This window comes from Bos indicus x Bos taurus, chromosome 10 (genome assembly GCF_003369695.1).
Source record: "Bos indicus x Bos taurus breed Angus x Brahman F1 hybrid chromosome 10, Bos_hybrid_MaternalHap_v2.0, whole genome shotgun sequence".
Lineage (NCBI taxonomy): Eukaryota > Metazoa > Chordata > Mammalia > Artiodactyla > Bovidae > Bos > Bos indicus x Bos taurus.
Window position 1 is genome coordinate 74,806,783 of NC_040085.1, and position 25,700 is coordinate 74,832,482.

Genomic DNA, 25,700 nt, shown 5'->3' on the forward strand with positions numbered 1-25,700 from the left:
TATCTCAGAACTTTCCGGCATCATCCTCTTTAAGGCTGTTGTTTAGAAGTTCACTTTTTGAGGGCTCATTGATAGTAAATTAATTATTATTATTCTGTGAAAGTGAAAGGGTTAGTTGCTCATTCGTATCTGACTCTTTGCGACCCCATAGACTGTAGCCCGCCCAGGCTCCTCTGAATTTGGGATTCTCCAGGCAAGAATACTGGAGTGGGTTGCCATTCCCTTCTCCGAAGGATCTTCCAGACCCAGGGATTGAACTTGGGTCTCTTGCATTGCAGGCAGATTCTTGACTGTCTGTGCCATCAGGGAACCCCATTGTTCTGAAAGTGTCCTTATTTTGCTTTTGATCTTTGAAGATATTTTCACTGGATACAAAATTCTCGTTTAGCAGCTTATCAGTTTCAAGGTCGCTTTCCACTGTCTTCTGGCTTCCATTGTTGCTGTTGAAAGTAACTGTCTGTCTAAATGTTGATTCTTTATACGTACTCAGATTTTTTGTAGACACTTTTAATATCTTCTTTTTGAATTGCTGATTCTGAAGATTCACTAATAATCTAAGAGAGACTAAGTGTTGTTGTCTTTCTGTACTTCCTGCTTGGGATTCAGAGAGAGATCTGGATATGGTGACTGGTGTTGCACCTCAGTTCTAAATTCTCTTTGAAGGCTGCCTTCACCCTGTTTTTTCTTCTCTTCCTCCTCTTCTCACCCCTCCTCTTTCACCTCTTCTTTCTTGCTGAAATTTGATCAGCTATATTCTGAACTTTTTTGCTCTCCTACATGTCTTGTAATCTCTTTTATATTAAACATGTCTTAATCTCTGGATTTATTCTGCACAATTTCTTCAGGTCTCTTTTCAGTTCCCTTTTTATTTCTTTCATTTTGTGTAATCTGCTATTTAACTTACTCCTTGAATCTTTTTTTAAACCTTTTTTTTATTGTGAAATAAAACACATCAAGAAAAGTGCCTGGAACAAAAATATTAATATAACAGTTAGATGGTTTATCTAAAGAGAACAGTGTGTAACTGGAGACTAGGTTAAGCAACAGTATTTGCTAGCCACCCCAGAAGCTCCCCTTGTGGCCCCTTGTAATCATTGTCCCCCCCACCAGGGTTACTGTTATCTTGATTTTATGGTATTTACTTTCTTGTCTTTCTTTATACTTTTACTACTTAAACATGCATCCCTAGACACTGTAGTTAAGTTTTGTCTGCTTTTAAAGTTTAATGTAAATGAAAATATCTAGTGTGTATTTTGTGTCTGGCTTCCTTTGTTCCAACATTATGCTCGTGATGTTTACCGTTGTTGTGAGTGACTGATTTCATTACCATATGGCCATTGTGGGAATATATCCTGATTTGTTCATCCATTTTAATGTTGATGAACTTTTGGTTTGTTCACGGTTTGGGGCTGTTTCGAAGAATGTGAAGTGAACAAATGCACTTATTTTTGGGCGTACAGTATTTATGAGTGGAGTCCTGGGTCTTGGAGTTTTATGTATATCTTTAACTCTTATAAATAATGCTAAATTGTATTCCCAGATGGTTTTAACTAGTTTACCCTCATCAGTAGTAATGAGTGTACCCGTTATTTTCAGCTGTTTTCAGAAGTGGTTCTAAAAATTTAACTTCTCACTAAGACTGTATGAAAACTGCCTTTGTCCTATATCCTTGTCCACATCTGGTACTATCAGATTTTAAAATTTTAGCTCTTCTAATGGATGTGTAGTAATATTTTATTGTGGTTTTAATTTGCATATCCCTGATTAGCCCTGAGATTGAGCATCTTTTTAAAAAAATTTTATTGATCATTTGGATATCTTTTTTTAATGGAGTAGCTGTTCAAGTCACTTGCCTCCTTTTTTTTTTTTTAATCAAGTTTCCTTTTTCTTACTGATTTATAGGAGTTCTTTTATATTATAGTTATGAACGCTTTGTGAGTTAAATGTGTTGTAAATGTCTTCCCCCATTCTGTGGATTGCCTTTACATTCTTTTAAAGCTTGATGATCAAAAAATCTATATAGTGCTGTATAACAAGCCTTACCTTATCTCTCTAGTCATGAGTGTACTCTCCTATATTATTTTCTTGGAGTTTTGTAGTTTTAACCTTGCATATTTAGATTTTATACTCTATCTGGAATTGAGTGTGTGTGTGTGTGTATGATGTGAGGTATAGTTGAGTTTCATTTTCCCCTCATGGATATTCAGTTGTCCTAGCACCATTGGTTGAAAAGATAAAATTTTTCTTCACTGCTGTGCAATGATACTAACTAGTGCTACTAAGCATTTGCTCAGTCGTGTCCGACTCTTTGTGACCCCATGGACTGTAGCCCACCAGGGTCCTCCGTCCATAGGAGTCTTCAGGCAAGAGTACTGGAGTGGGTTGCCATTTCCTTCTCCAATGATACTTTACTATAAAACAAGTATCTGTATATGAGTTTATCTATTTCTGGACACTCTAGTAATCTAATTTTCTGTTCTTCCACCGGTGGTCACAAACTGTCTTAGTTATGGTTGCTTCGTAATGACTCTTGATATCTGTGACAGCAACACTTCCTTTTTTTTTTCCTGTCCTGATCTTAAGTTCTCTGACCAGAGATTGAACCTGTGCCCGCCCTGCAGTGGAAGCACAGAGTCTTAACCACTGGACCTCCAAGGAAGTCCCAGCAAGACTTTCTATCTTGTTATTTTCCCAGAAGGTCTTGGATATTCTCAGTCCTTTGCATTTCCTTAAATATTTTAGAATCGACTTTTCAAGTTCTAACAAAGAAAAATTCTTGATATTTTGATTGCATTGGATCTAATAGATCAGTTTGTGAGGAATTGACCTTATTCTAATATTGAGTTTTCTAATATAAAAATATTTATTTAGATCATTAACTTCTCTTAGTAATGTATTTGTAGTTTTCTGAGATTTAATAAATTCTATTATAAGTGAAATCTTAAAAGATGTTGTTTCTGATAGATAGAAATGTCATTTTATTAAAGAACTTAACTAAACCCACTTATTAATTCTAATTACTTGTAGATTCTTTTTGATTTCTGTGTAAACTGTTATGTCATCTGTGAAGTGAGAATTTTCTTTCCAGTCCTTACACTTTGTATTTTTTTTCCTGCCCTACTGTATGAGTGGTGATAGTAGGCATCCTTGATTCATTCCCTATCGTAGAATGACAGCTTTTAACATTTTCTCATTGAGTATGTTGGTTGCATAGCATCATCGACTCAATGGACATTAGTCTGGGCAAACTCTGGGAGATAGTGAAGGACAGGGAAGCCTGGCGTTCTGCAGTCCATGGGGTCTCACCTAGTCGGATATGACTTAGCAACTGAACACAACAAATGTTATCTGCAGTAAGGTTTGTTTACAGATTAAATATATTCAATTCTATTCTTGGTTTCTTTTTCTTTTTAATTTATTTGGCTGTGCTGGGTCTTAGTTGTAGCACTTGGATCTTCCTTGCAGCGTGTGAAATCTAGTTCCCTGACCAGGGACCAAACCTGGGCCCCCTGCATTGGGAGCACAGAGGCTTAACCATGGGACAACCAGGGAAGTCCCTATTCTTGGTACTTAAGATTTTTTATGTTGTTTTGTTTTTCTGGTCGCTTGTGTGATCTTAGTTCCCTAACCAGGAAGTGAACCCAGGCCCTTGGCAGTGAAAGCATGGAGTCCTAATCGCCAGACTGCCAGGGAATTCACTAGAAGTTTTTTTTTTTTTTTAAGAATGAAATATTGTTGTTGGAGCAACATAGATGGACCCAGAGGATACTGAGTCAGACAAAGGCAGATATTCTAGGATATCACCTAATATGATACAAATGAATCTATATATGAAACAGTAATAGATTCACATACATAGACAACAAATCAGTTTTCTATTTAACAAAGGGAAAAGGGGGTGGAGGAGGGATAAACTAGGAGTGTGGGATTAACAGATGTAAATTGTTATACATAAAATAGATAAACAGCAAAGGTTTATTATATATCTTTTAATAACCTATAATGGAAATTAATCTGAAATATATATATAACTGAATCACTTTGCCCTACACCTGAAACTAACAATTTTATAAATCAATTATACTTCAACTTTTTAAAAGTTTTTTTTAATCATGAATAGTTGTTGAATTTTATCAAGTGCCTTTTCTGCATTTCTTGAGATGAGTATGTCATTTTTCTCCGTTAGTCTGTTGCTGTGATGAAATACATTAATTTTCAAATTCCTGGAATAAACCCAACTTGGTCATGATGTCTTATTCTCCTTATACATTGCTGATTTCATTTTGCTAGTGTTTTTTAAAAAAATCTATATTCATGAGGGATACTGGCTTATAATTCTACTTTCTAGAAATTACCTTGTCAGAGTTTGATTAAAGTATGAGGCTGGCTTCATACAATAGGTTAGGGATGTTCATTATTTTTGTGTTCTCTGGAAAAGTTTGTGTAAGATTGTCAATTCTTTTTCCTTAAATGTTTGATTAAAATCTACTGGTGAAACCATCTGGAATTTTCTTTTAAGGGAGGTTTCTGAATTATGAATACAATATTAAGATAGTTTGGAGGCTATTCATGTTTCCTATTTCTTCATGTCTGTTTTGATAAATTATATTTTTAATCTAAATCTTTTTTTTTCAAAATTTTAAATTACAGATGTATTGTTTATAATATCCTCTAACAATTTTTTTTCCCTATCAGATGGATATGTGAGGACGGCTCCTTTTTCATTTTTGACATTGCTTATTTGCTTCTCTCTTTTTTCTTGATTACTCCTTCCATGTGTTTATCAATGTTATTAGTCTTTTCAAAAAAATCAGCTTCTGGCATTGTTGGTCTTTATTGTTTGTTTGTTCTATTACACCAATTTGTGCTCTTCATTATTTCTTTTCTTATACTTGCCTGAGTATAATTTGCTATTCTCCATCTATTCTTCAACCTACTCTAATCTGACATCCTATCATACTGCTGCACTGAAAGTGATGAAGTTGATGGCTTTCTTGTTTTCCAATCCAGTGGACACCTATTTGGAATCATGTTATGCTAGCTCTCCAGAGCATCTGTGTAATTCCTGCACGAGACATTCTCTCTGGCTTTCATGCCATCACACTCCCCTATTTCCTATCTTACTGGTCTTTCCTCTTTAAAAAAAAATTGTTTAATTCATTTTTATTTTTGGCTGTGCTGAGTCTTTGCTGCCGCGCAGGCTTTTCTCTAGTTGCGGTGCAGGGCTTCTCGCTGCGGGGGCTTCTGCTGCTGCAGAGCACGGGCTCCAGAGTGCATAGGCTTCAGTAGTTGAGGCACATGGGCTCAGTAGTGGCAGCTTCCAGGCTTCAGAGCACAGGCTCAATAGTTCATGGGCTTAGCTGCTCCAAGACATGTGGGCTCTTCCTGGACCAGGGATCGAACCCATGTCTCCTGCATTGGCAGGTGGATTCTTTACCACTGAGCCACCAGGGAAGCCCCTAGTCTTCCTCTTTTTCCTTTTCTGATCCCTCTTCTACCTCATATCTAAATATTGAGATGACTTATGCTTGGTCTCTTCTGTCCCACCCCAGTTCAAACTCAGATGCCTACAAGGTCCAGATAAGAAATGTCAGTGAATGATGTAGAGTGATTGTTTTGCATTTTTGAAGGCATAGGAATAGTTTTCAATTTCATAAAGAAATATGTTCCCTTCCTTTTTTCTTTAAACACAAGGTCTATGATCTATTTTCCATTTTCCTATTTTTGATAGGGACATGGACTGAGAAATATTTCTCTGTATTGGAGAAACAGTGGTTTACAGCTACAATGATAAATAGGAAATGACAGTTGGCTTCAGTGTTGAGAAGACATTATGGTGAATTAGAGAATTTGTGTCTTATGTAAATGAAGAAGCTGCTGTTCAGTTCAAGCCAAGTGTTGCCAGATTGTCCAGTTCTTTAAAAAGAAACTCAACATAATAGATTTTTTAAAATGTGAGCTCCACTAATTTAAAAGTTCTGACACCATTTTTAAAATGTGGAGACCAAAAAAAAATATTAAACATATCTGTGGGTCAGCATCTCTAACGTATGTCCTCTATATTCTTTTTCTAAGGGATCTCATGTAGTTTTGTGGCTTTAAGTGTCATGATAAGCTGAAGACTTTCAAAATTAGAACTCCAGCTCTTTATATCCATCTATCTGCTTGAATCCTCCCTTGAATGTCTAATAGTCATCTCAGACTTAATATGTTCCTAACAGAGCTCTTGATTTTTCTTCCCACACTTGTATTATCCCTAGTCTTCTCCACCTTTAAGATTAAAATCAGAGAGACATCCTCCCCCTTACAGGTTGTCTAACAGAAGTGATATGATTGAAAATCAGACACAAACAGGCAGTTATAGAATGTTAAGTTTCTTTATTGGCAAAATATATGGAAATTCAAAGAAGCAGTTATAGAAAGCAGGAAATAACACAGCATTCTCCCAGATAGAGGTATGTGTTTCCAGATTCCCCGAGTTACCCATGGTGATGTGCAACTATGGATAAATTCTGTACAAAATGAGGATTCTGCCATGCTTTAGAAGCTATTATTGCCTTTCTCCTGGAGGCAGGGGATGGAGATGTTAAATATCTTTCTGACCCCTGACTCTTGCCTGATTTTTTCTGGAGTCTCTGACTATAGACAACCTTGCTTAACAGATGCAAATAATTAGTGTAATAAAGACTGAATGAAGTGAAGGTCATTTTCCCAAGAGCATCCCTCTGCAGGCCTAGGCTTCAGGCTTGCCTGAAGTCACCTCCCTTTTCCTTACTATTAACCCTTCCCTTCCATTTAGGAAGTATTACCAATGCTAGCTCTGAAATAGATTTTACATCGTCTACATCTTTACATCTCCTCTATTTCCCTCCTAGTCCAAGCCTCAAGTATTTCTTATCTGCACCTTTGCAATGCCTCCTGACTGGCCTCCCTACTTGGACTCTTATATACCTACGATCCCTTCTCCACAGAGTTAGCAAAGTGATCTTTTAAAAATGCATGCTTGATCATCTCAGTTCCCTGCCTAAAAAAAGCCTCCACTGCATTGTATAAAACCAAGATGTCTTAATTACTTATGTGTTCTTAATGACTCACATTCTTTCGCCTCTCAGCATCTCTCATTTTGTCTCCTGTTCTCTTTCCATCCTCTTTCTTACTATTTTTCAGCCTCACTGGGCCTTCATTCTGTTACCCGAATGGACAAGCTCATTCCTGTCTCAAAGCCATGGTCTAATTTAACTGATACATTAACTCCACAGAGGGGGTGCTCAATGTGTGTGCACACTAAGTTGCTTTAGTCGTGTCCTCTTTGCGACCCTATGGACTGTAGCCCCCCAGGCTCTTCTGTCCCTGGGATTCTTCAGGCAAGAATACTGGAGTGGGTTGCCATGCGCTCCTCTAGAGGATCTTCCCAACTCAGGTATCGAACCTGCAGCTCCTGCATTGCAGGCAGATTCTTTACCGCTAGTTAACTTTGTTCCAGCCCATAAATATGGTTTCAGATTCTTCTTTGCTCCCTGCTGCCATCGTGGGGTCATTTAAAGAATCACAGACTTTTCCATAATCTCTAAACCAATTCTAAGTAAATCACTGAAATATGGGAAAAGTGTTAGAAATTTTGTTTACAATGATTGATGGCATCATCCATTTAAAATTTTTGCTCTTGTGTTTATTCAATAACATCTATATCATTAGTATAGTACCACATTTATACGATTTAAAATGCATGTGTATATTTATTGTGTAAGTCCCAAATATTTTTTATGAGTTGACTAATCCAAAAAGAAGAAAAAAGACATTGACCACTGGATTGCATAAGACTAACAAAATTAAAATATGGTGTATTTTTTTCCTATTAAATATAGCATTGGTAAACCAAGAATTTCATTGTTTTCCATGGGTAGTAAGTGATGTCAGGGCAAAAAGATGTTGGCAGAGGATGAAATATAAGAAATTAAAACTAGATAGCTTATTCTTTATGTCAAATTGATTCTGCTAGAAGCATTATTCCTCCAATTATATATTCAGTATAAATTGGGTACCTATTGGAATCATAAACATTTGGATTCCTAGTGGAAAAACCTTAATTATCATTCAGTAGATATTAAGCACAATCCAGAAACAGTATTAAAAAGATAACTTATCTATCTATTTAATGTATTTTAGACAGTGGAACTTGATTGAAAAGATTTTCAAAGATCCCTGGCCTTAGGAATTAGCAGTGAGTATTATATCAAATTAGCAGTGCTAACGGAGGAGGCAATGGCACCCCACTCCAGTACTCTTTGCTGGCAAATCCTATGGACAGAGGAGCCTGGAAGGCTGCAGTCCATGGGGTCGCTAGGAGTCGGACACGACTGAGCAACTTCATTTTCACTTTTCATTTGCACGCATTGGAGAAGGAAATGGCAACCCACTCCAGTGTTGTTGCCTGGAGAATCCCAGGGAGGGGAGCCTGGTGGGCTGCCATCTATGGGGTCGCACAGAGTCGGACACGACTGAAGCGACTTAGCAGCAGCAGCAGTGCTAAATATTAGAAGTGGAGATTTTCTACTTTTTCTTGGAGAAACCTTATATTATACAGTGAGGGAATTATGTACTAATAAAAAAAAAAGGTGATTTGGCCACATCCAGGTGAATTATTATAGAACAGGAGCCAGTAGTTGAATTTCTTCTAGATCTTGTTGACTTTGGCTGAGCCCCAAGAAACAGACACATTGGAGATCAAACTGACCTGGTTTTATTTGAGGATATGGAGTAGCGCTCACTGATAAAGCAGTGCCTGAGAAGGGAACTCCTAAAGCTTTTGTGAGTTAAACCATGGTTTTACTTAGCATAGAAGTAGAAGCTGAGGATGAAGTCCCTCCTAATTTTATGATTCTTGATCTAGACTATTTCTTCTACATTCTACAGATTGGGAAACTCAGGTTCCAGTTCTGACTTTGCCCCAATTTCTCCGTGTTTAGGCAATTTACCTCATTTGTAAGCCTTCCCTTTCTTCTCCTGAAAAATGAGAAGGATTGAAATTTATTGAATGCTTAACTTGGGTTCCGTGGATAGCTTTAGGGGGCCTTGAATTAATGTGAGTTTTGTATGTAAACTTTTCTAGGAATAATTTCCTTAGCTGTAAGCATTTTCTCCAATTTATCTATTACTTCAAAAAAAACTAAATCAGTTAATATGTAAAGTTATTTTTATCTCTTAAGATATAAGCATCCTAGCTTATGCTCAGTATACATTTTTATGAACAGCTCATGAACATAAAATGCTGAGAAAGCACTTTGTGCTGCAAGGATTTATTATATTGGCAGGTACCCGCTTATTGTTAGTACTGTATTTCCTGCCTCTCTGTGAAAATCAGATCTTCAGCCCGTGATGCCCTATAAATGAGTCAGTTTACTAGCATGCATGTTAAAGAGTCTATGTTGTATTCTCATTTGGCACTCATTTCCTTAGCTTTTTAAAACCAATGTGTCTCACATGACTGTGCCAGTGTGTGTGTTCCAGTGCTCCTCCAGGTCAGCTGGTCACTATTTAAGGCCTGCTCATATTTCAGCCCTCAGGAACCTGTTTAGGCTGCTGCTTCGGAGTCCACTGCATTTGTTAGCAAAGGCTCATCCCTAGGTTTGAGCCAGACTGGTCAGCTCTTCTCTCGGGGAAGTCAAGGATGTGCCTCTCAGACGCTTTTGCCGCAGTGCCATGTTGTTCCTGGTGCCATGCTGGGTGTGAATGTGGCCCTGTTTTCCTCTGTTGCAGGTGAATTCCGAAGGCAAAGCCAGTCCTTTGTCACTCCTTCAGATGGCCTCTCCAAGTGGCTTCTGTGTCTTGGTTCGCTTGCCCAAGCTGATCTGTGGAGGAAAAACACTACCAAAAACATTATTGGACATTTTGGCAGACGGCACAATTTTAAAAGTCGGAGTAGGGTGTTCAGAAGACGCCAGCAAGCTTCTGCAGGATTATGGCCTCATCGTGAAGGGATGCCTGGACCTCCGCTACCTGGCCATGAGGCAGAGGTGTGGTTTGTATGAACACTTGGCTTCCTGTAGCTGTGGGGCGAATATTTTAGCAAAACTTGTAGGTCACTAAGACTCAATAACGAAGCCTCTAAAATTCTTTAGAAGCTTAGAGGCATCCGAGATGCCTATTGAATTTGTGAGGAAATACTCCACCTTCTGGTAAAACTTTAGCTACCTAGAACTGGTCTTTTTAGTGAAACATTAATAAGGTGTCTCTATAAGCTACAGGTTGTAAACTGATGAGCTCCTTGGGCAAATTAGAGTTGCAGATTTTTTTTTTTTTTTTTTTTGCCTGTATGATATTTGGGGGAATTTAGTATAAGTCCAGAAGATTTAATGTAAAAATCTGTATTTCTAGCTTCTCTTGGGTGATTTGACTACATGAAGTCAGTTCTGGGTGGTAACAGTTGGCGGGCAGCACTGTCCTCTTTAGATGAGCGTGTTTTCTTCAATTTGCCAGAGTCCCCACCTCTCCTGCTGTAACCCCTGACTCATCCTGATAAACATTTGAACGTACAAACCATGCTTTAGGCCAAAAATAATGAAACCTAATGCTGCACTGAGAGGAAGAGATTGTCCTTTCCCTTGGCATTTTATTATTAGGGAAATTCTACCTTCTTTTAAAGGTATATTTTCATGTATATTTGTGGTCCACATTTTAATAGTGTGAACTGAAACAGCCTTTATCCCTGACTTTCTCCATGGCACTGATACTAAAAGTTTGGAGGATTTGATAAATCAAGAGAAAGCCTGATTAAAATCTATGTTTATCATAATTTTTTTAGTATTAAATAAAATTCTATTTTGGCTTAGTAAGTAAAACTCATAAAGTGTCAATTTTTTCTAATAATATATTAAAATATTTACTGTATAATTTTTTTTAGCTCTGTAAAAGTATTTGGAGTTTACCAGCAAAAGCTGCTTTTCATCAGGCCTTCCTCCCCCTGGCACTGGCTCCCCAGAGGTGCCTGTCGTGGTCCGGGTGTGGGTTGGAAAAGAATTTTTCCAAACATGAGACAGAATGAGAGGGAAATTAAGTTTATTAGAGTGGGAGACGCTGTTAATGGACCAGCTCAAGGGAACCGACGTTGATTGGGGATCCTTAGTCCACTTTTATACCCAGGGTACAAGGAGTGGGATAGGGGTCTTGCGGGTCATTTGCTGATTGGATGAGGTACGTATACTGGGTGGGGGGAAGATTAAGGCAAATACCTCCTCCCTATGGGGTAGGAGGGGAGACAGGTTATACTGCTCCATTAATAGTTACCTCATGGGGGAGGGAAAGGCAATAAGGGTCTGATTTTTCCATTCCTGCTTTCCAAGACCCTCCTTGGTTTTATCTGCTCTTTTGTCCTTGGGTCACCATAGTGCCCACAGTTACTGCTATTAGAGGACGTGTGTATAGTGGCCAGGAATTGACTCTGGAGCGGACTATGTGGGTGGGAGTCCCCATCTTCCTCTTACCAGCTGTGTTACCTTTGGCAAGTTCCTGAGCCTCACTGTTCCTCAGTTCCCTTGTCTGTAAAAAGTAGAAATAACAATATTCCCATCTCATAGGATTGGTGTGAGGATTGAACAGGTTAAACTATGTAAAGAATTTAGAAATAGTGTTTGACATATAGTCAGAGTGCTGTGTAAATTTCAGTCATCATCCTTATCATTACTACCACCCTCAGCACTATGATCATTCAATTGGTTTGTCCTTCCAGATCACTTTCTATCCATTTACAGTCCTCTTTATGAGTATATGGGCTTCCCTGATGGCTCAGCGGTAAAGGATCTGTCTGCAATGCAGAAGACATGGGTTCAATCCCTGGGTCAGGAAGATCCCCTGGAGAAGGAAATGGCAACCCACTCCAGTATTCTTGCCTGAAAAATCCCATGGACAAAGGAGCCTGGAGAGCTACAGTCCATGGGGTTGCAAAAGAGTCAGACACGACTTAGCAACTGAGCACACACCCATGCATTGTGAGTATATAGAAGTTATAAGTACCCTTACTTACACGGCTAAATGCAGAATGGCCAAGTGTCAAAATAAAAATTTGGCCAAAGTGGAATATTACTGTAAACTTCTCTAGATATAAGAATGAAGCATTCAGCTTTTTAATTTTTAATGAAATCTTACAAAATTTTAAACATTCTTTATTATTGAATACTTTAGTAGTAAAATATAAAAATTTTGACATTATAGTAGAAGAAATTTGACATTATACTTAACACTTTTAGCTATAGGTTGTCCCTGATGTCGGCTGTAAGAGGTTGATACTTTCATTTGACTTTGGAAAAGAACAAAAATTTTCTTGGTAATGCTGTTCTCTTTTCTTCATGCTCTTTGCTGCTGCTGCTAAGTCACTTCAGTCATGTCCAACTCTGTGCAGAAGATAATTCTTTATTGAGACTGTTGTGTATGATTCTGGAATCTTTCCTAGTGAAACTTTGAAGTGGCAAAGATGGCCTCTTGTTTTTAATTCATCCTCAAAAAATGTGAAGCTTGCCCAAATATGACATTTGAAAAAAGATTAATGACCTAAATGGAATTGAATTAATAAAAACCAAGTGCTATCTTTCAATGAGGGTAATGATTTCAAAAATTACAAAATACCAAGGCTTGATAAATTGGATAGATGTTAAAAAGATTGAAATAAGGATTTTCCTGGTGGTTCAGTGGCAAGAATCTCCCTGCCAATACAGGGAACCCAGGTTCAGTCCCTGGTCCTGGAAGATCCCATGTGCCACAGAGCGACTAAGCCTGTACCTCACAACTGCTGAAGTCCACTTGCATAGAGCCTGTGCTCCGCAACAAGAGAAGCCACTGCAGTGAGGAGCCTGCACACTGATGCTAGAGAGCAGCCCCTGCCCGCAGCAACTAGAGAAAGCCCATGCTCAGCAACCGAGATCCATTGCAGCCAGAAATAAAATTTAAAAAAATAAATAAAATGAAAAAGGATAAAGTAAGTATTTACTGTCATGGAAGGAGGTCCCCAGTGCGTTAAGTGATTGAGCAAGTTTCAGAACAACACCGAGCAAATCTAAAAAACTGTATCTGCTCTTCCATCTAGCCACCTCTTTGCTTGTTTATCTGTAGAATGTGTCTGCAAGGGCCACAGCATAACTCATAAGGGTCATTATTCTTGAGGCGCGGAAGTGCGGGGGTGGAGGACTTTTACTTTTCACCGATTACTCTTCTCTGTTGTCTGTATTTTTAACGATAAGCATTCATTTCTTTTATAGTTACTATTATAAAGGAAAACATGAAAAGATTTTAAAGAGAAAGTAGTTTGTCTACCTCAAAGTCTTCATTTCCGTGAATTGAACCGTGACCTTATATATTTTACTTAAGTATATCTGGATCTTATTAAACTTTTTAGTCAGTGCTGCTGTTAGGGGGTGATGAAATCCATCAAGTTACTGCTTGTTTTTGTAAGGAAAGACTTCCTTTTCTTTATCATTATAATGATTTCATTTTTCAGAGTAACCGAGGGAGTCCTGTATATTTTAACACTGACGGGAACCTCATCTCCTAGCTTCCTCTAAAACTTCTAAGCTCTCACCTGGTAACCAGGAAGTCAGCTCCACTTGTGTAGACTGATTTGTTCTTTTTATTTTTGGACTGATATATTCTTAATTTTACATTAACCTTTATTTGAACTCTCCGATCTTTGACTAAATTAATTTTTTTTCACCTCCCTGCAGCTATTTTAATCAGAAAGTGTTAAAAGAGTAGAAGATTATTTTATTTTATGGTATCTTCACTCCCTCAGTGAAGGATCATATTTTTCAAATTTGAAAAATAATGCACAAACACTAGCCAATTCAAATGTAAAAAATGTAAGGATTTCTGATCACCCCAAACCCTACACCTAGAGATAGCATCACTAACATTTGACTAATATCTTTCTACTTAACTCTTTGTGCTTCTTCTCTCTCACATACCTAGAGTCACATACACACATTTATTGTGTACTGTATATATATTAATACAAAGAGTTCATAACATATGTTTTCTTTCATAATCTCTTTTTACTTCGCTAATATGTCATGGACGTCTTTTCACATCAATATAGATCCACATCCTTATTTTTAACAGCTATATGGAATTTAATTGCATGGATATTTAATTAGTCTTCTATTGAGGGTGTTAGATTGTTTCCAGTTCTTTGCTACTATAAATAGTGCTGTAATGAAGATTGTTTTATGTACATTTGCCTGAGGATAATTTACTAGAAGTAGAATTATCAAATCACAGAATATTCCTGTTCAAAATTTTGATAGCTAAAAAAGCCTTGACTATGTGGATCACAACAAACTGTGGAAAATCCTTAAAGAGATGGGAATACCAGACCACCTTACCTGCCTCCTGAGAAATCTGTATGCAGGTCAAGAAGCAACAGTTAGAACTGGACATGGAGCAACGGGCTGGTTCAAAATTGGGAAAGGAGTCAAGACTGTATATTGTCACCTTGGTTATTTAACTTATATGCAGAGTACATCATGTGAAATGCTGGGCTGGATGAATCACAAGCTGGAATCAAGGTTCCTGGGAGAAATATCAACAACCTCAGATATGCAGATGAGACCACCCTAACGGCAGAAAGTGAAGAGGAATTTAAGAGCCTCTTGATGAAGGTGAAAGAGGAAAGTGGAAAAGCTGGCTTAAAACTCAGCATTCAAAAAACAAAGATCATGGCATCTGGTTTCATCACTTCATGGCAAATGGATGAGGGGAAAATAGAAAGAGTGACATGCTTTATTTTCTTGAACTCCAGAATCACTGTGGATGGTGGGTGCAGCCATGAAATTAAAAGATTGCCTGCTCCTTGGAAAAATGGGGAAACCTAGACATTCCTAGGTTTATGACAAACCTAGACAGCATATTCGGAGAAGGCAATGGCGCCCCACTGCAGTACTCTTGCCTGGAAAATCCCATGGATGGAGGAGCCTGGTAGGCTGCAATCCATGGGGTCGCTGAGAGTCGGACACGACTGAGCAACTTCACTTTCACTTTTCACTTTTCATGCATTGGAGAAGGAAATGGCAACCCACTCCAGTGTTCTTGCCTGGAGAATCCCAGGGATTGGGGAGCCTGTTGAGCTGCCGTCTGTGGGGTCGCACAGAGTCGGACACGACTGAAGTGACTTAGCAGCAGTAGCAGCAGCAGCAGACAGCATATTGAAAAGCAGAGACATCACTTTGCTGACAAAGATCCGTACTGTCAAACCTATAATTTTTCCAATAGTCATATACAGCTGGACCATAAAGAAGGCTGAGTGCTGAAGAATTGATGATTTCAAACTATGGTGCTGGAGAAGACTCTTGAGAGTTCCTTGGACAGCAAGGAGATCAAACCAGTTGATCCTAAAGGAAATCAACCCTGAATATTCATTGGCAAGACTGATGCTGAAGGTGAAGCTCCAATACTTAGGCCACTTGATGGGAAGAGCTGACTCACTGGAAAAGACCCTGATGCTGGGAAAGATTGAAGGCAGGAGGAGAAGAAGGTGACAGAGGATGAGATGGTTGGATATGATCACTGACTCAATGCACACGAGTTTGAGCAAACTCTGGGAGATGGTGAAGGATAGGGAAGCCTGGTGTGCTGCAATTCATGGAGTCACAAAGAGTTGGACACGACTTAGCAACTGAACAACAAACAACATTTATTGACAAACTTTTTCATAAAGATTGAACAAATGTTCAGCTCACAAATTTTAGATTAGACTGTAATTCTTCATGTTCCACAATACTAGATTTAGTTATTTTTAAAGATCTTCATAATCTGAGAGAGTTTAAAATTGTATACACTTTTTGTTTTATTTGATGTGGTAAGATTGAGTATCTCATTTGTTTATTGGCCATTTATATGCCTTTTTTTGATTGTCCTATTCTTGTCCTTTGCCCATTTTTGACACTTGATTTTATTTATTTCTTGTAGAAACAATTTGCTCTCTAATGGGCTTAGCCTGAAATCACTCTCTGAGACTGTTTTGAACTTTCCTCTTGACAAGTCCCTTCTGCTTCGCTGCAGCAACTGGGATGCTGAGAATCTTACTGAGGACCAGGTACTTCTCTTATCAGAGTAGTTGAAGAGTGGAAGAGTCATTGCTTGTAAAGTATAATTATTTAAAAAACTCTAAGCCTCAAAATGATATATGTTGGGTGGAAATGCCTTAAAATAGCCTCCTTGATGATACTCAAGATAAATGCTCTATAATAATGTACATGCTGCTTGAATAAAAGGGTAAGACTCCCTGTTCTTTCTTTTTTTTTTTTTTGAGCATTTACTATATGCCAGGGATTTCAGAAAAATGTAAAATTTTTATCATGAATAAAAATGCATGCTTTAAAAAAACAGTGTTATAAGACTTATTATAAGGAACAGCAAGTAGTTCTCCTGCCTTCCTCCCCCATTCTTAATTGCTCTTCCTTCTTTTCAGAGGCAACCAATTTCATTTTTTTCTGATAATTATCATTATATTTTAAAATTGCATGCATATATTACTCTTTCCTTTTCTACATATTATTTTCTCACTTCTTGCTGTGGAAATCGTGATTTAGTGCTCTTGCAATTCCTGTATCCCCAGATACTTATTCCCTCCCCCATGCTCCCAATAGAGGTAAATCGTCATTTTTATCAGATTAATATCTACTTATATTGATATTATTTATAGCTGCTCCACATAGTCAGTTGCAGTTAAGTATTTTTCTTATACAACTCTTTGATTTCCCAGGAGTAGTAATTCATATTTTCATTTGCTTAGTTTTCTGTATACCTGTTAACTATGTCTACTCCAGACTCTCCTCTGCTGGTTCAGACACAGTCAGGTAACTTAGTCATTTAAGTTTCCCTTGGAGCTAGCCCTCGAGGAGTCCTTGGTCTTCCTGTTGCTTTCAGGACCGGTTGCTCTGTAGCCCTGCCTGCCAGACTCTCATCCTGTTTGTGTTTACCGTCAGAGTGGGAATTCTCATCACCTCTCTGCTATAGCAGGTCCTCTGTTTTACAGATCTTGTCTTTTTACTTTCTTGTCCTGGTGGAGTACATTGAAAATAGCTTCCTGAGAAAAGGAGAATGAGAGGTTAATTTATGACGCCCTGCACATCTGAAAAGATACTTGTTTCCTCTCTGTTAACTGATGCTTTGGCTGAGGATAGCATTTTAGGGTGGAAATCATTTTCCTTCAGAACTTAGAAGACAGTGTTTCTTGTAGCTTCCAGTGTTGATGTTGAGTATGTGACTTGTTTTTCTTTCTGGAAAATCTTCTTTATTCTTAGTTTTTAAATTCATGATGATATACATTAGTGTGAGACATTTTCCCCTATAGTCTTAGAATTCAGTGGACCCTTTCGATCTGGAAGCTTATGTCTTTCAGTTCAGGGAATCATTCTCATAACATTTCTTAGGAAATTTCCCTTTCTTTTGTTTCTAGAATTCATATTGTATATATATTGGATCCCTTGAATTAATCTTCTTATTGTCTTAGTAAAATGTTTTCTCTTTGATTTTCCATCTCTATATTTTTTGTTTTATCTTCTGGGAAATTTCAAGTTTATCTTTCAATATGTCACTCAAATTTTTAATTATCCCTATTGTTATAAGAGCTTCTGGTCTTCTCTGAATATTCACCTTTAAAATAACTTTTCATTTTTGTTTGATAATATCTTCTATTATCTTAGAGTATTGAAGGTTCTGAAGTTTTTTTTTTTCCTTCCTGAATTGCGTCCTTTTCCTCTGAATTTCTAATTTTAAATGTTTGATTTGGTCTTTGACTTTCATGTTAAAGATTTTTTTTGAAATGTTTAGATCCTTGCGTATCCATTTTTATTTATGAAGGAGACATTAAAGCACCAATTGAATCTACTGGCCAATTGAATCAAGTGCCAATTGATGAATGAATAATAAAATACAGTATATCCATACAGTAGAATATTATTCAACAGTTAAAAGGGTACATGCTACAACATGGATGAGTCTTGAAAACATTATGCTAAAAAGTGAAAGAAGCCAGTTACATAAGATCACATGTTGTATGAGTTCATTTATATGAAGTGTTCAGAGCAGGCAGATCTGTAGAGACAGAAAACAAATTTGTGGTTGCTTAGGACTGGAACAAGTAGGGGATGACTGCTAAAGGATATAAGAATTTTTATTGGGCTGATGAAAATGTTCGAAAATTGATATGATGAAGGTTGCACAATTCTGTAAATATACGAAAAATCCTGAGTCATGCAGCATCTCTAAAAGACATATTTGGGACAGTTGGAGACATTAGAATGCAACCGTGTATTATTGTATTTTGTCAGTGTTATAGTTCTTGGGTGTGACAGTGGTGTGCTTATGTAGGAGAATGTCCTTGTTCTTAGAAGATATGCACTAAAGTATTTAAGGATGAAGTATCATAGTAGCTGCAACTTAATATGGAAATGTGTTCAGCCAGAAGAGAAGTATTTGGTGTATGTGTATAAAGAGAGAAAGCACATGTTGGCAGCTGTGAATGTTAGTTGCCATTCTTTTCTGTAGGTTTGAAACTTTCAAAATAAAACACTGGGGAGAAAAGGTTAATTGCCACCAAATTTGAAACCAGATTTGTGATCCATATTGTTATGAAAATTCAGAATTTCCAGAGACTCTTATTCATTCAAAATGTTTATTTTTTTTTAAAATTATAACCATAATGACATTTAAAGAAATGGAATGAGAGCACAGCACATATAACCAAATTTTTTTGACTAGTGGGTTTTATTATCAGTAACTATAAATTATAATCAAATGTCAGTAACTGTAAGACTTTTCTCTCAGGCCACTCAGTTTTTCCAGACATGAATCTTCTAGTCTTCTACCCAAGAAGTATAAGCCCACAGCCTATATTCTGGTAGCTGAGTGGAAGAGGTGGTGCTGGTTATCTCATTATTTAATATGTAGATTTTCCCATAATCCCTCTTTTGCCTGATGACACTTTGCCCCCAACCTCTGCCACCCCTGATATTACTAGGTCCAGATCCTCTGTGATTTAGCCACTATATAACGTACACCTGTCAAAACCCAAACTCTGTACACTGAGTAAAACAAAGCAGTAATATGAGTTGATTGCAGTAACTCATGGGACCTGGTACTTCATTTTTTTTGATTGCTAACTAATACTTCATTGTATGGATAGACCACATTTTGTTTATTTGTTCATCATTTGGTAGAGTTTTGAGTTGCTTTCCTTTTTCTAGGCTGTTATGAATAATGCCACTCTGAATATCTGTGTATAAGTTTTTATGTGGACATACATCTTCAGTTCTCTTGGGTAAATAACCTACAATGGAATTGCTGAGTCATATGATAACTTTATGTTTAACTGTTTGAGGAATTGCCAAACTATTTTCCAAAGTAACGGTATCATTTTATAGTCCCACCAGCAATATATGAGGGTTCCAATTTTCCATATTGTGTTTGGTTTGGTTTCAATTTATATTTCCCTAGTGACCAATGATGCTGAGCATCTTTCATGTGCTTATTGGCTAATGTTATATCTTCTTTGGAGAAATGTCTATTCAGATCCTTTGCTTACATTTTAATTGTGTTGTTTGTTTTTAAATTGTTGAGTTTTAACAGATCAATGTGTGTGTATGCATACATATTCTTTATATATTCTGGATGCTAATCTCTTATTAGATATATAATTTATAAATACTTTCTCCCATTTTCTGCAAATTTTCCTTTCACTTACTTGATGGGATCATCTGAAGCATGAAAGTTTTCATTTCGATGAGGTCCAGTTATCCATTTTTTCTTTTATTCCTGATGCCTTTGCTGTCATATCTAAGAAATTGTTGCCTGACCTAAAGTCATGAACACTTACTCTTATGTTTTCTTTGAAGAATCATATGTTTTAGCTCTTACACCTAGGTTCATAATTCATTTTGAGTTAATTTTTGTGTGATGTCTGAAGTAGGAGTCCAAATTTGTCCTTTTGCATGTAGATACCCAGCTATTCCAGCACCATTTGTGCTGGAATTTCAATTTTCAATTTTCAATGCACCATTGAAAGTGCATTGGATTCCTTATCATTTGAAAATAATTTGTTAAAAAAGTACTCTGCACTCTTCACATTCCAACACCTTCTTTTCCAAGACTGCTTGCTGACAGATATGTAGATGGTTAAGTCTATGTGGAAAATTTTATCCAAATTTCTTTTTCTAGTATTCTGGGTTTTTTTTTGTTGTTGTTCTAAAAGTACACACAGAAAAAAGATCCATACTAATAGTGTTATCTACCAGGCTTGATTATTAAAGGTGAATTAAAGGAATTTTAATTAAAGTCCTTACATGCTTTGTTCAGTTCAGTTCAGTTCAGTCGCTCAGTCGTGCCTGACTCTTTGCAAGCCCATGAATCGCAGCATGCCAGGCCTCCCTGTCCATCACCAACTCCTGGAGTTCACTCAAACTCACATCCATCGAGTCAGTGATGCCATCCAGCCATCTCATCCTCTGTCGTCCCCTTCTCCTCTTGACCCCAATCCCTCCCAGCATCAGAGTCTTTTCCAATGAGTCAACTCTTTGCATGAGGTGGCCAAAGTACTGGAGTTTCAGCTTTAGCATCATTCCTTCCAAAGAAATCCCAGGGCTGATCTCCTTTAGAATGGACTGGTTGGATCTCCTTGCAGTCCAAGGGACTCTCAAGAGTCTTCTCCAACACCACAGTTCAAAAGCATCAATTCTTCAGTGCTCAGCCTTCTTCACAGTCCAACTCTCACATCCATACATGACCACTGGAAAAACCATAGCCTCGACTAGACGGACCTTTGTTGGCAAAGTAATGTCTCTGCTTTTCAATATGCTATCTAGGTTGATCATAACTTTTCTTCCAAGGAGTAAGCGTCTTTTCATTTCATGGCTGCAGTCACTATTTGCAGTGATTTTGGAGCCCCCAAAAATAAAGTCTGACACTGTTTCCACTGTTTCCCCATCTATTTGCCATGAAGTGATGGGACCAGATGCCGTGATCTTCTTTTTCTGAATGTTGAGTTTTAAGCCAACTTTTTCACTCTCCACTTTCACTTTCAAGAGGCTTTGTTAGGAAGAGCTATTAATAAAATTAATAGTTTTGACTACTTTTATTTATGACCAGCTTGCCTGTGCCTAGTTGCTTGAGAGAATGACTTACTATTGTTAAATACATAAATTCCAGAGATGGACCCTTGTGACTTTTGATCTGAGGTCCATGTTTGAAGCTGTTTTTCTTGTTTTACACATCGTATTGATGTGTACAGCAGTTTGCTTCTGATCAGTAGTCACACAGGCCTCGTAATGAATCTTGGTGTTAGTTTTTCTAGATGATCACCATTTCCAAAGTGAAATTCATGTACTAGCTGTCAGACCTGTGATAAGTACCCTACCCCAAGCTGGAAGAAAATGTGTCCAGCAGGTTTGGGCAGATAGAAGATAGAAAACAGAAGATAGAAGACAGATAGCAGATAGAAGGAAACTTCACTGATTTGTATAGATAGGAATTTCAAGCATGTAGAATAAGTCATTATTTTATCTATGTTACATGAGGGTTCATTATACCATTTGATTTTTTTTGTCTAGTTTTAATTTTCTTTGGAATGAAAAGGTGTTAAGGAGTAGATGGTGCCTGAGTTACTGTGCATCTTGAGTTAGAATCTGGAAGCGGTCTCTTGTCTTTGACTTTGAACTTGCTCTCTCTGGTTCGCCTTCTGGATTCTACTGATCTCTGACTTTTCTCTTCAGGTAATTTATGCTGCCAGGGATGCCCAGATTTCAGTGGCTCTCTTTCTCCATCTTCTTGGATACCCTTTCTCTAGGAATTCGACTCTAGAAGAAAACGATGACCACATTGTCTGGAGAAAAATCTTAGAGAAATGTCAGGATGTGGTAGATATCCCATTCCGAAGTAAAGGGCTTAGCCGATCAGGAGAAGAGGTTAATGGGGAAGCAACAGAATCTCAGCAGAAGACAAGAAATAAGAAGTCGAAAGCTGATGGAATGATGCCAGGCAACCAGCAAGGGAGAGACCCCAGAAAACATAAAAGAAAGCCCCTGGGAGTGGGCTATTCTGCCAGGTAACTGAGTTTTTCTGTGTCTGGTAGGTTCAGTTCCACGGCCTGCAGCAAAAGGCATGATGCTTTACCCTGGGTCTTGGAAGAAGGCTCTCCAAGGATTTTTATTTTTCCTTTCCTTCAGGGACATTTGGAGCTAGCCTTTATTTGTGTACTTTTCCCTTTTATTTACCCTTCTACTGTTTTATTTTGAGCAGTGGAAATGAGGAGTGTTTAGCCTAGCTTCGTCACTGACCTCGATACAACCTTAGATCTGTATTCTATTATAGATGAGAAAAGTGAAAGTGTGGTCACTCAGTTGTGAACACTATGGACTGTGGCCCTCCAGGCCCCTCTGTCCATGGGATTCTCCAGGCAAGAATACTGAAGTGGGTTGCCATTCTCTTCTCCAGGGGATCTTCCTGACCCAGGGATTGAACCTGGATCCTCTGCATTGCAGGCAGATTCTTTACCATCTGAGCCACCAGGGGGTATAATTATTATTCCTTGCTTGCTTCAGGAGAGCAAAGTAACATGAAGTGCCTCAGACTTTTCAGGAGAAATGCATCATCTGATTTCTTACTCATTTGGTATTTGGTTATTTAGAATGGTATCCAGGCCCTAAACTTATGTTATTCTCTAGTCAATGAGAATTTTCCTGTACAGCTTATGTCCCTATTGCAGAATGATGACTAATAAATACTTTGGAGTGGAAGTTTGGTTCCTCTAAGCAAAATGCCTTTAGGAATTAGATGATTAGAGTGAGGCGAGTATTGCGTATGGGCCAGAAATAAATCCACAAGGCATTCATCATTTTAGCTTGAATTTTAATTGACTTGGTTTAATCAAGGGATTACAGGGAAGTTTCTTCATGTTCTGTTCCTGCTTGCTTTGATGGTAGAACCATGTAAACACTAATTTCCCAATCTATAAATATAAAAACTAATGGTATAAACTAGTTCACTTTAATTTCTCTTTCCTAGCCCATTGTAGATGGAGGAATAAACATGGTTTCTCACCATTTTTTTTTTCCCCCCATAAATGTAACGTATGACCCTATGAATGGCTTGGGTCACTCAGAATATAGGAAGGTAGCTGATACCTTGATCAATAGTTTGCTCCAAATTTTAGATTTCTCTCTCCCTTCCCCCCAGAAAATCACCTCTGTACGATAACTGCTTTCTCCACGCTCCAGATGGACAGCCCCTCTGCACTTGTGATCGAAGAAAAGCTCAGTGGTACCTGGACAAAGGCATCGGAGGTTTGAGATTCAGCCGTCATGTTTGATTTATAATTGGGAGCATGTGGGTACTGACTGGAGTGGGGCTGAGATAAGGGAGGGGGTTGCGATGCATAGAAGGCAGAGAGCCCTAGAGACACGTGGGATGGAGCTGTTCAAAGCCCAGAAATAGTGATCTCTGCCCAGAATACAGCAGAGAACCACTGAGGTGGTGCTTCTTCCTGGGGGAGAGGTGGGCGGGCAGTCATGCTCTAACGCTGCCTCTTTCCTCTAAGAGCTGGTGAGCGAAGAACCTTTTGTGGTCAAGCTGCAGTTTGAACCTGCGGGCAGACCAGAATCCCCGGGAGACTACTACTTGATGGTTAAAGAGAATCTGTGTGTGGTGTGTGGCAAGAAAGACTCGTACATTCGGTAAGTGTCCAGCAGGGTGGGGCTGCCCTCTTGTCTGCCTCTGATGGAAGTAGCCCTTCAAGCCACATGCAGGGCCCTCGGCGGGCTTGGTTGAGGCTGCCCCTTTGGCTTAGAGACTTGTCCCCAGGGGGCATCTCAGTGTCCCCGAGAGCTTCGACACTCTGCCTGGCCTTGCTGTAGTGGTGCCTGCCACGACCCCCTGCCCCCCACCAGAGCCAGTTTTTGGTTTTCAGAATGAAACACGCTTGTCAAAACAGTTTGTCATGAAGAGAGTCGTGCCCTTTTGCTCATGAAGGAACGGAGACCAGTTCCTTCAGAAGCTGCCTCTCTGTGTCCTTGCGATCCTCCCCTGAGTGGCTCACAGGCTTTGTGACCCTGGGTACATCAGTATCCAGGTGACCTGAAGGCACCCTCTGGAATAGTCTGAGATTATTCTGCGTCAAGGTCCCCAGGCAATGAAGGTGACGTTACCACTGGGCCCGGGTACACAGACACCTGGGCTTTCTCCCTGGCTACTGAGGAGTGGTAACTCACTTGGCTCCTATCTCTCCTTGCAAAGTGAGACAAACAGTTGTGGTGGCCAGGAGTTTTCCCTGAGAGCTTAGTTTTCCTTAGAAGACAGTGATGGACTTCGATGAATAACCAGGGAAATAATTTGAGAGTAAAGGATTCTTCAGATGAAGGACACGGGCTCTTACAGGTCACCAGGCTTCCAAAATTTCGGGAGTAGTGGTTACCTGCTGCGTGCTTTGAGAGAGTTATTTTCCAGATGTTAAAGGCCATTAGAATTTCTTTTCATTTCTCAGATACTTTTCCGTTGGGGAGCACAGCCTTCCCAGAGGTGGCTATTAGCCTCTTCCTACCCCTGGCTTGCCCGAGGAGTTGGGGAGCCGGTGGTCTGCGCTCACTTCAAGGAGAGGGGGACCCAAGGGCCGTAGGCAGGTGGGTGGAGACTGGACTAGGTAGTCGGGCCTTTACGTCATGGCTGTTGGGTTGCGGGGCCCCAGCTCCTCAGTCGTGTTTAGGCCCAGATCAGAATCCCAGTGGGGCACCTGCCGACTCCGTGCTCCGTCTGTGTTGTCGGCTAATGCGCGCTGCCTTGTGCCGGCTCCCTTAGGAAGAACGTGATCCCGCACGAGTACCGGAAGCACTTCCCCATCGAGATGAAGGACCATAACTCCCACGATGTGCTGCTGCTCTGCACCTCCTGCCACGCCATCTCCAACTACTACGACATCCACCTGAAGCAGCAGCTGGCCAGGGAGTTCCAGGCCCCCATTGGCTCCGAGGAGGGCTTGCGCCTGCTGGAGGATCCTGAGCGCCGGCAGGTGCGTTCGGGGGCCAGGGCCCTGCTCAACGCCGAGAGCCTGCCTGCGCACCGGAAGGAGGAGCTGCTGCAGGGGCTGCGAGAGTTTTACCGCACAGACAGGGTCACGGAGGAGATGCTTCAGGAGGCAGCCAGCCTGGAGACCAGGTATGATCTGCGGTCCTGCTCAGAGGGGAGTGAGGACTGGGCTAGAGTCTTTACGCCAGCTGCTCGGTTTGAGTGCCTGTACGGCAGAAGCAGGTACCCTGCGGCAGCCTCGGGCTCACCCCACTAAGTCTGTGTGGCTCAAAATAACCAAGCACCTAGGACAGAGCAATCTGTTTGCTGATTAACTTTCTAGAGGAGACTTGCCTTCTGTCCTTGACCTTTTAAGATCATATCCATATGTCCAGCCATTTTCATAATGAGCAGGAGAGTTCAAAGGCACTGGAGTTGAACCTTATGCATTCTCTGCAGAAGGAAATCTTCTGGTCAGCACATAAGAGGAAAATCAGAGTCAAGAAATACCCCTCCAGTCTCTGGAGTCGCCTGTGAAGTACAGTGTGTGTGGTTTTGCATCTTTTCCCGTATCCAGGTCGGTGGGAATTGAGACACAGCGGTTCATGTTTCCTGTCTCTAACCTGCCCTCCAGGGTATTGGCCTGCTGAATGGCATGTTGGCCAGGA

General features: G+C 39.4%; 1 protein-coding gene across 2 annotated transcripts in view; it reads left to right on the forward strand.

Annotated features, from left to right (window-relative positions):
• EXD2 (exonuclease 3'-5' domain containing 2) overlaps nt 1–25,700 on the forward strand; it is a 56,099-nt gene that overhangs the window by 25,173 nt on the left and 5,226 nt on the right. For both annotated transcript variants that reach the window (XM_027552259.1, XM_027552258.1), the window contains 6 exons: nt 9,757–10,013; nt 15,949–16,075; nt 21,750–22,081; nt 23,212–23,318; nt 23,573–23,708; nt 24,826–25,182. In XM_027552259.1, the coding sequence (XP_027408060.1) occupies nt 9,757–10,013; nt 15,949–16,075; nt 21,750–22,081; nt 23,212–23,318; nt 23,573–23,708; nt 24,826–25,182 (1,316 nt within the window). The remainder of the gene's footprint in view (nt 1–9,756; nt 10,014–15,948; nt 16,076–21,749; nt 22,082–23,211; nt 23,319–23,572; nt 23,709–24,825; nt 25,183–25,700) is intronic.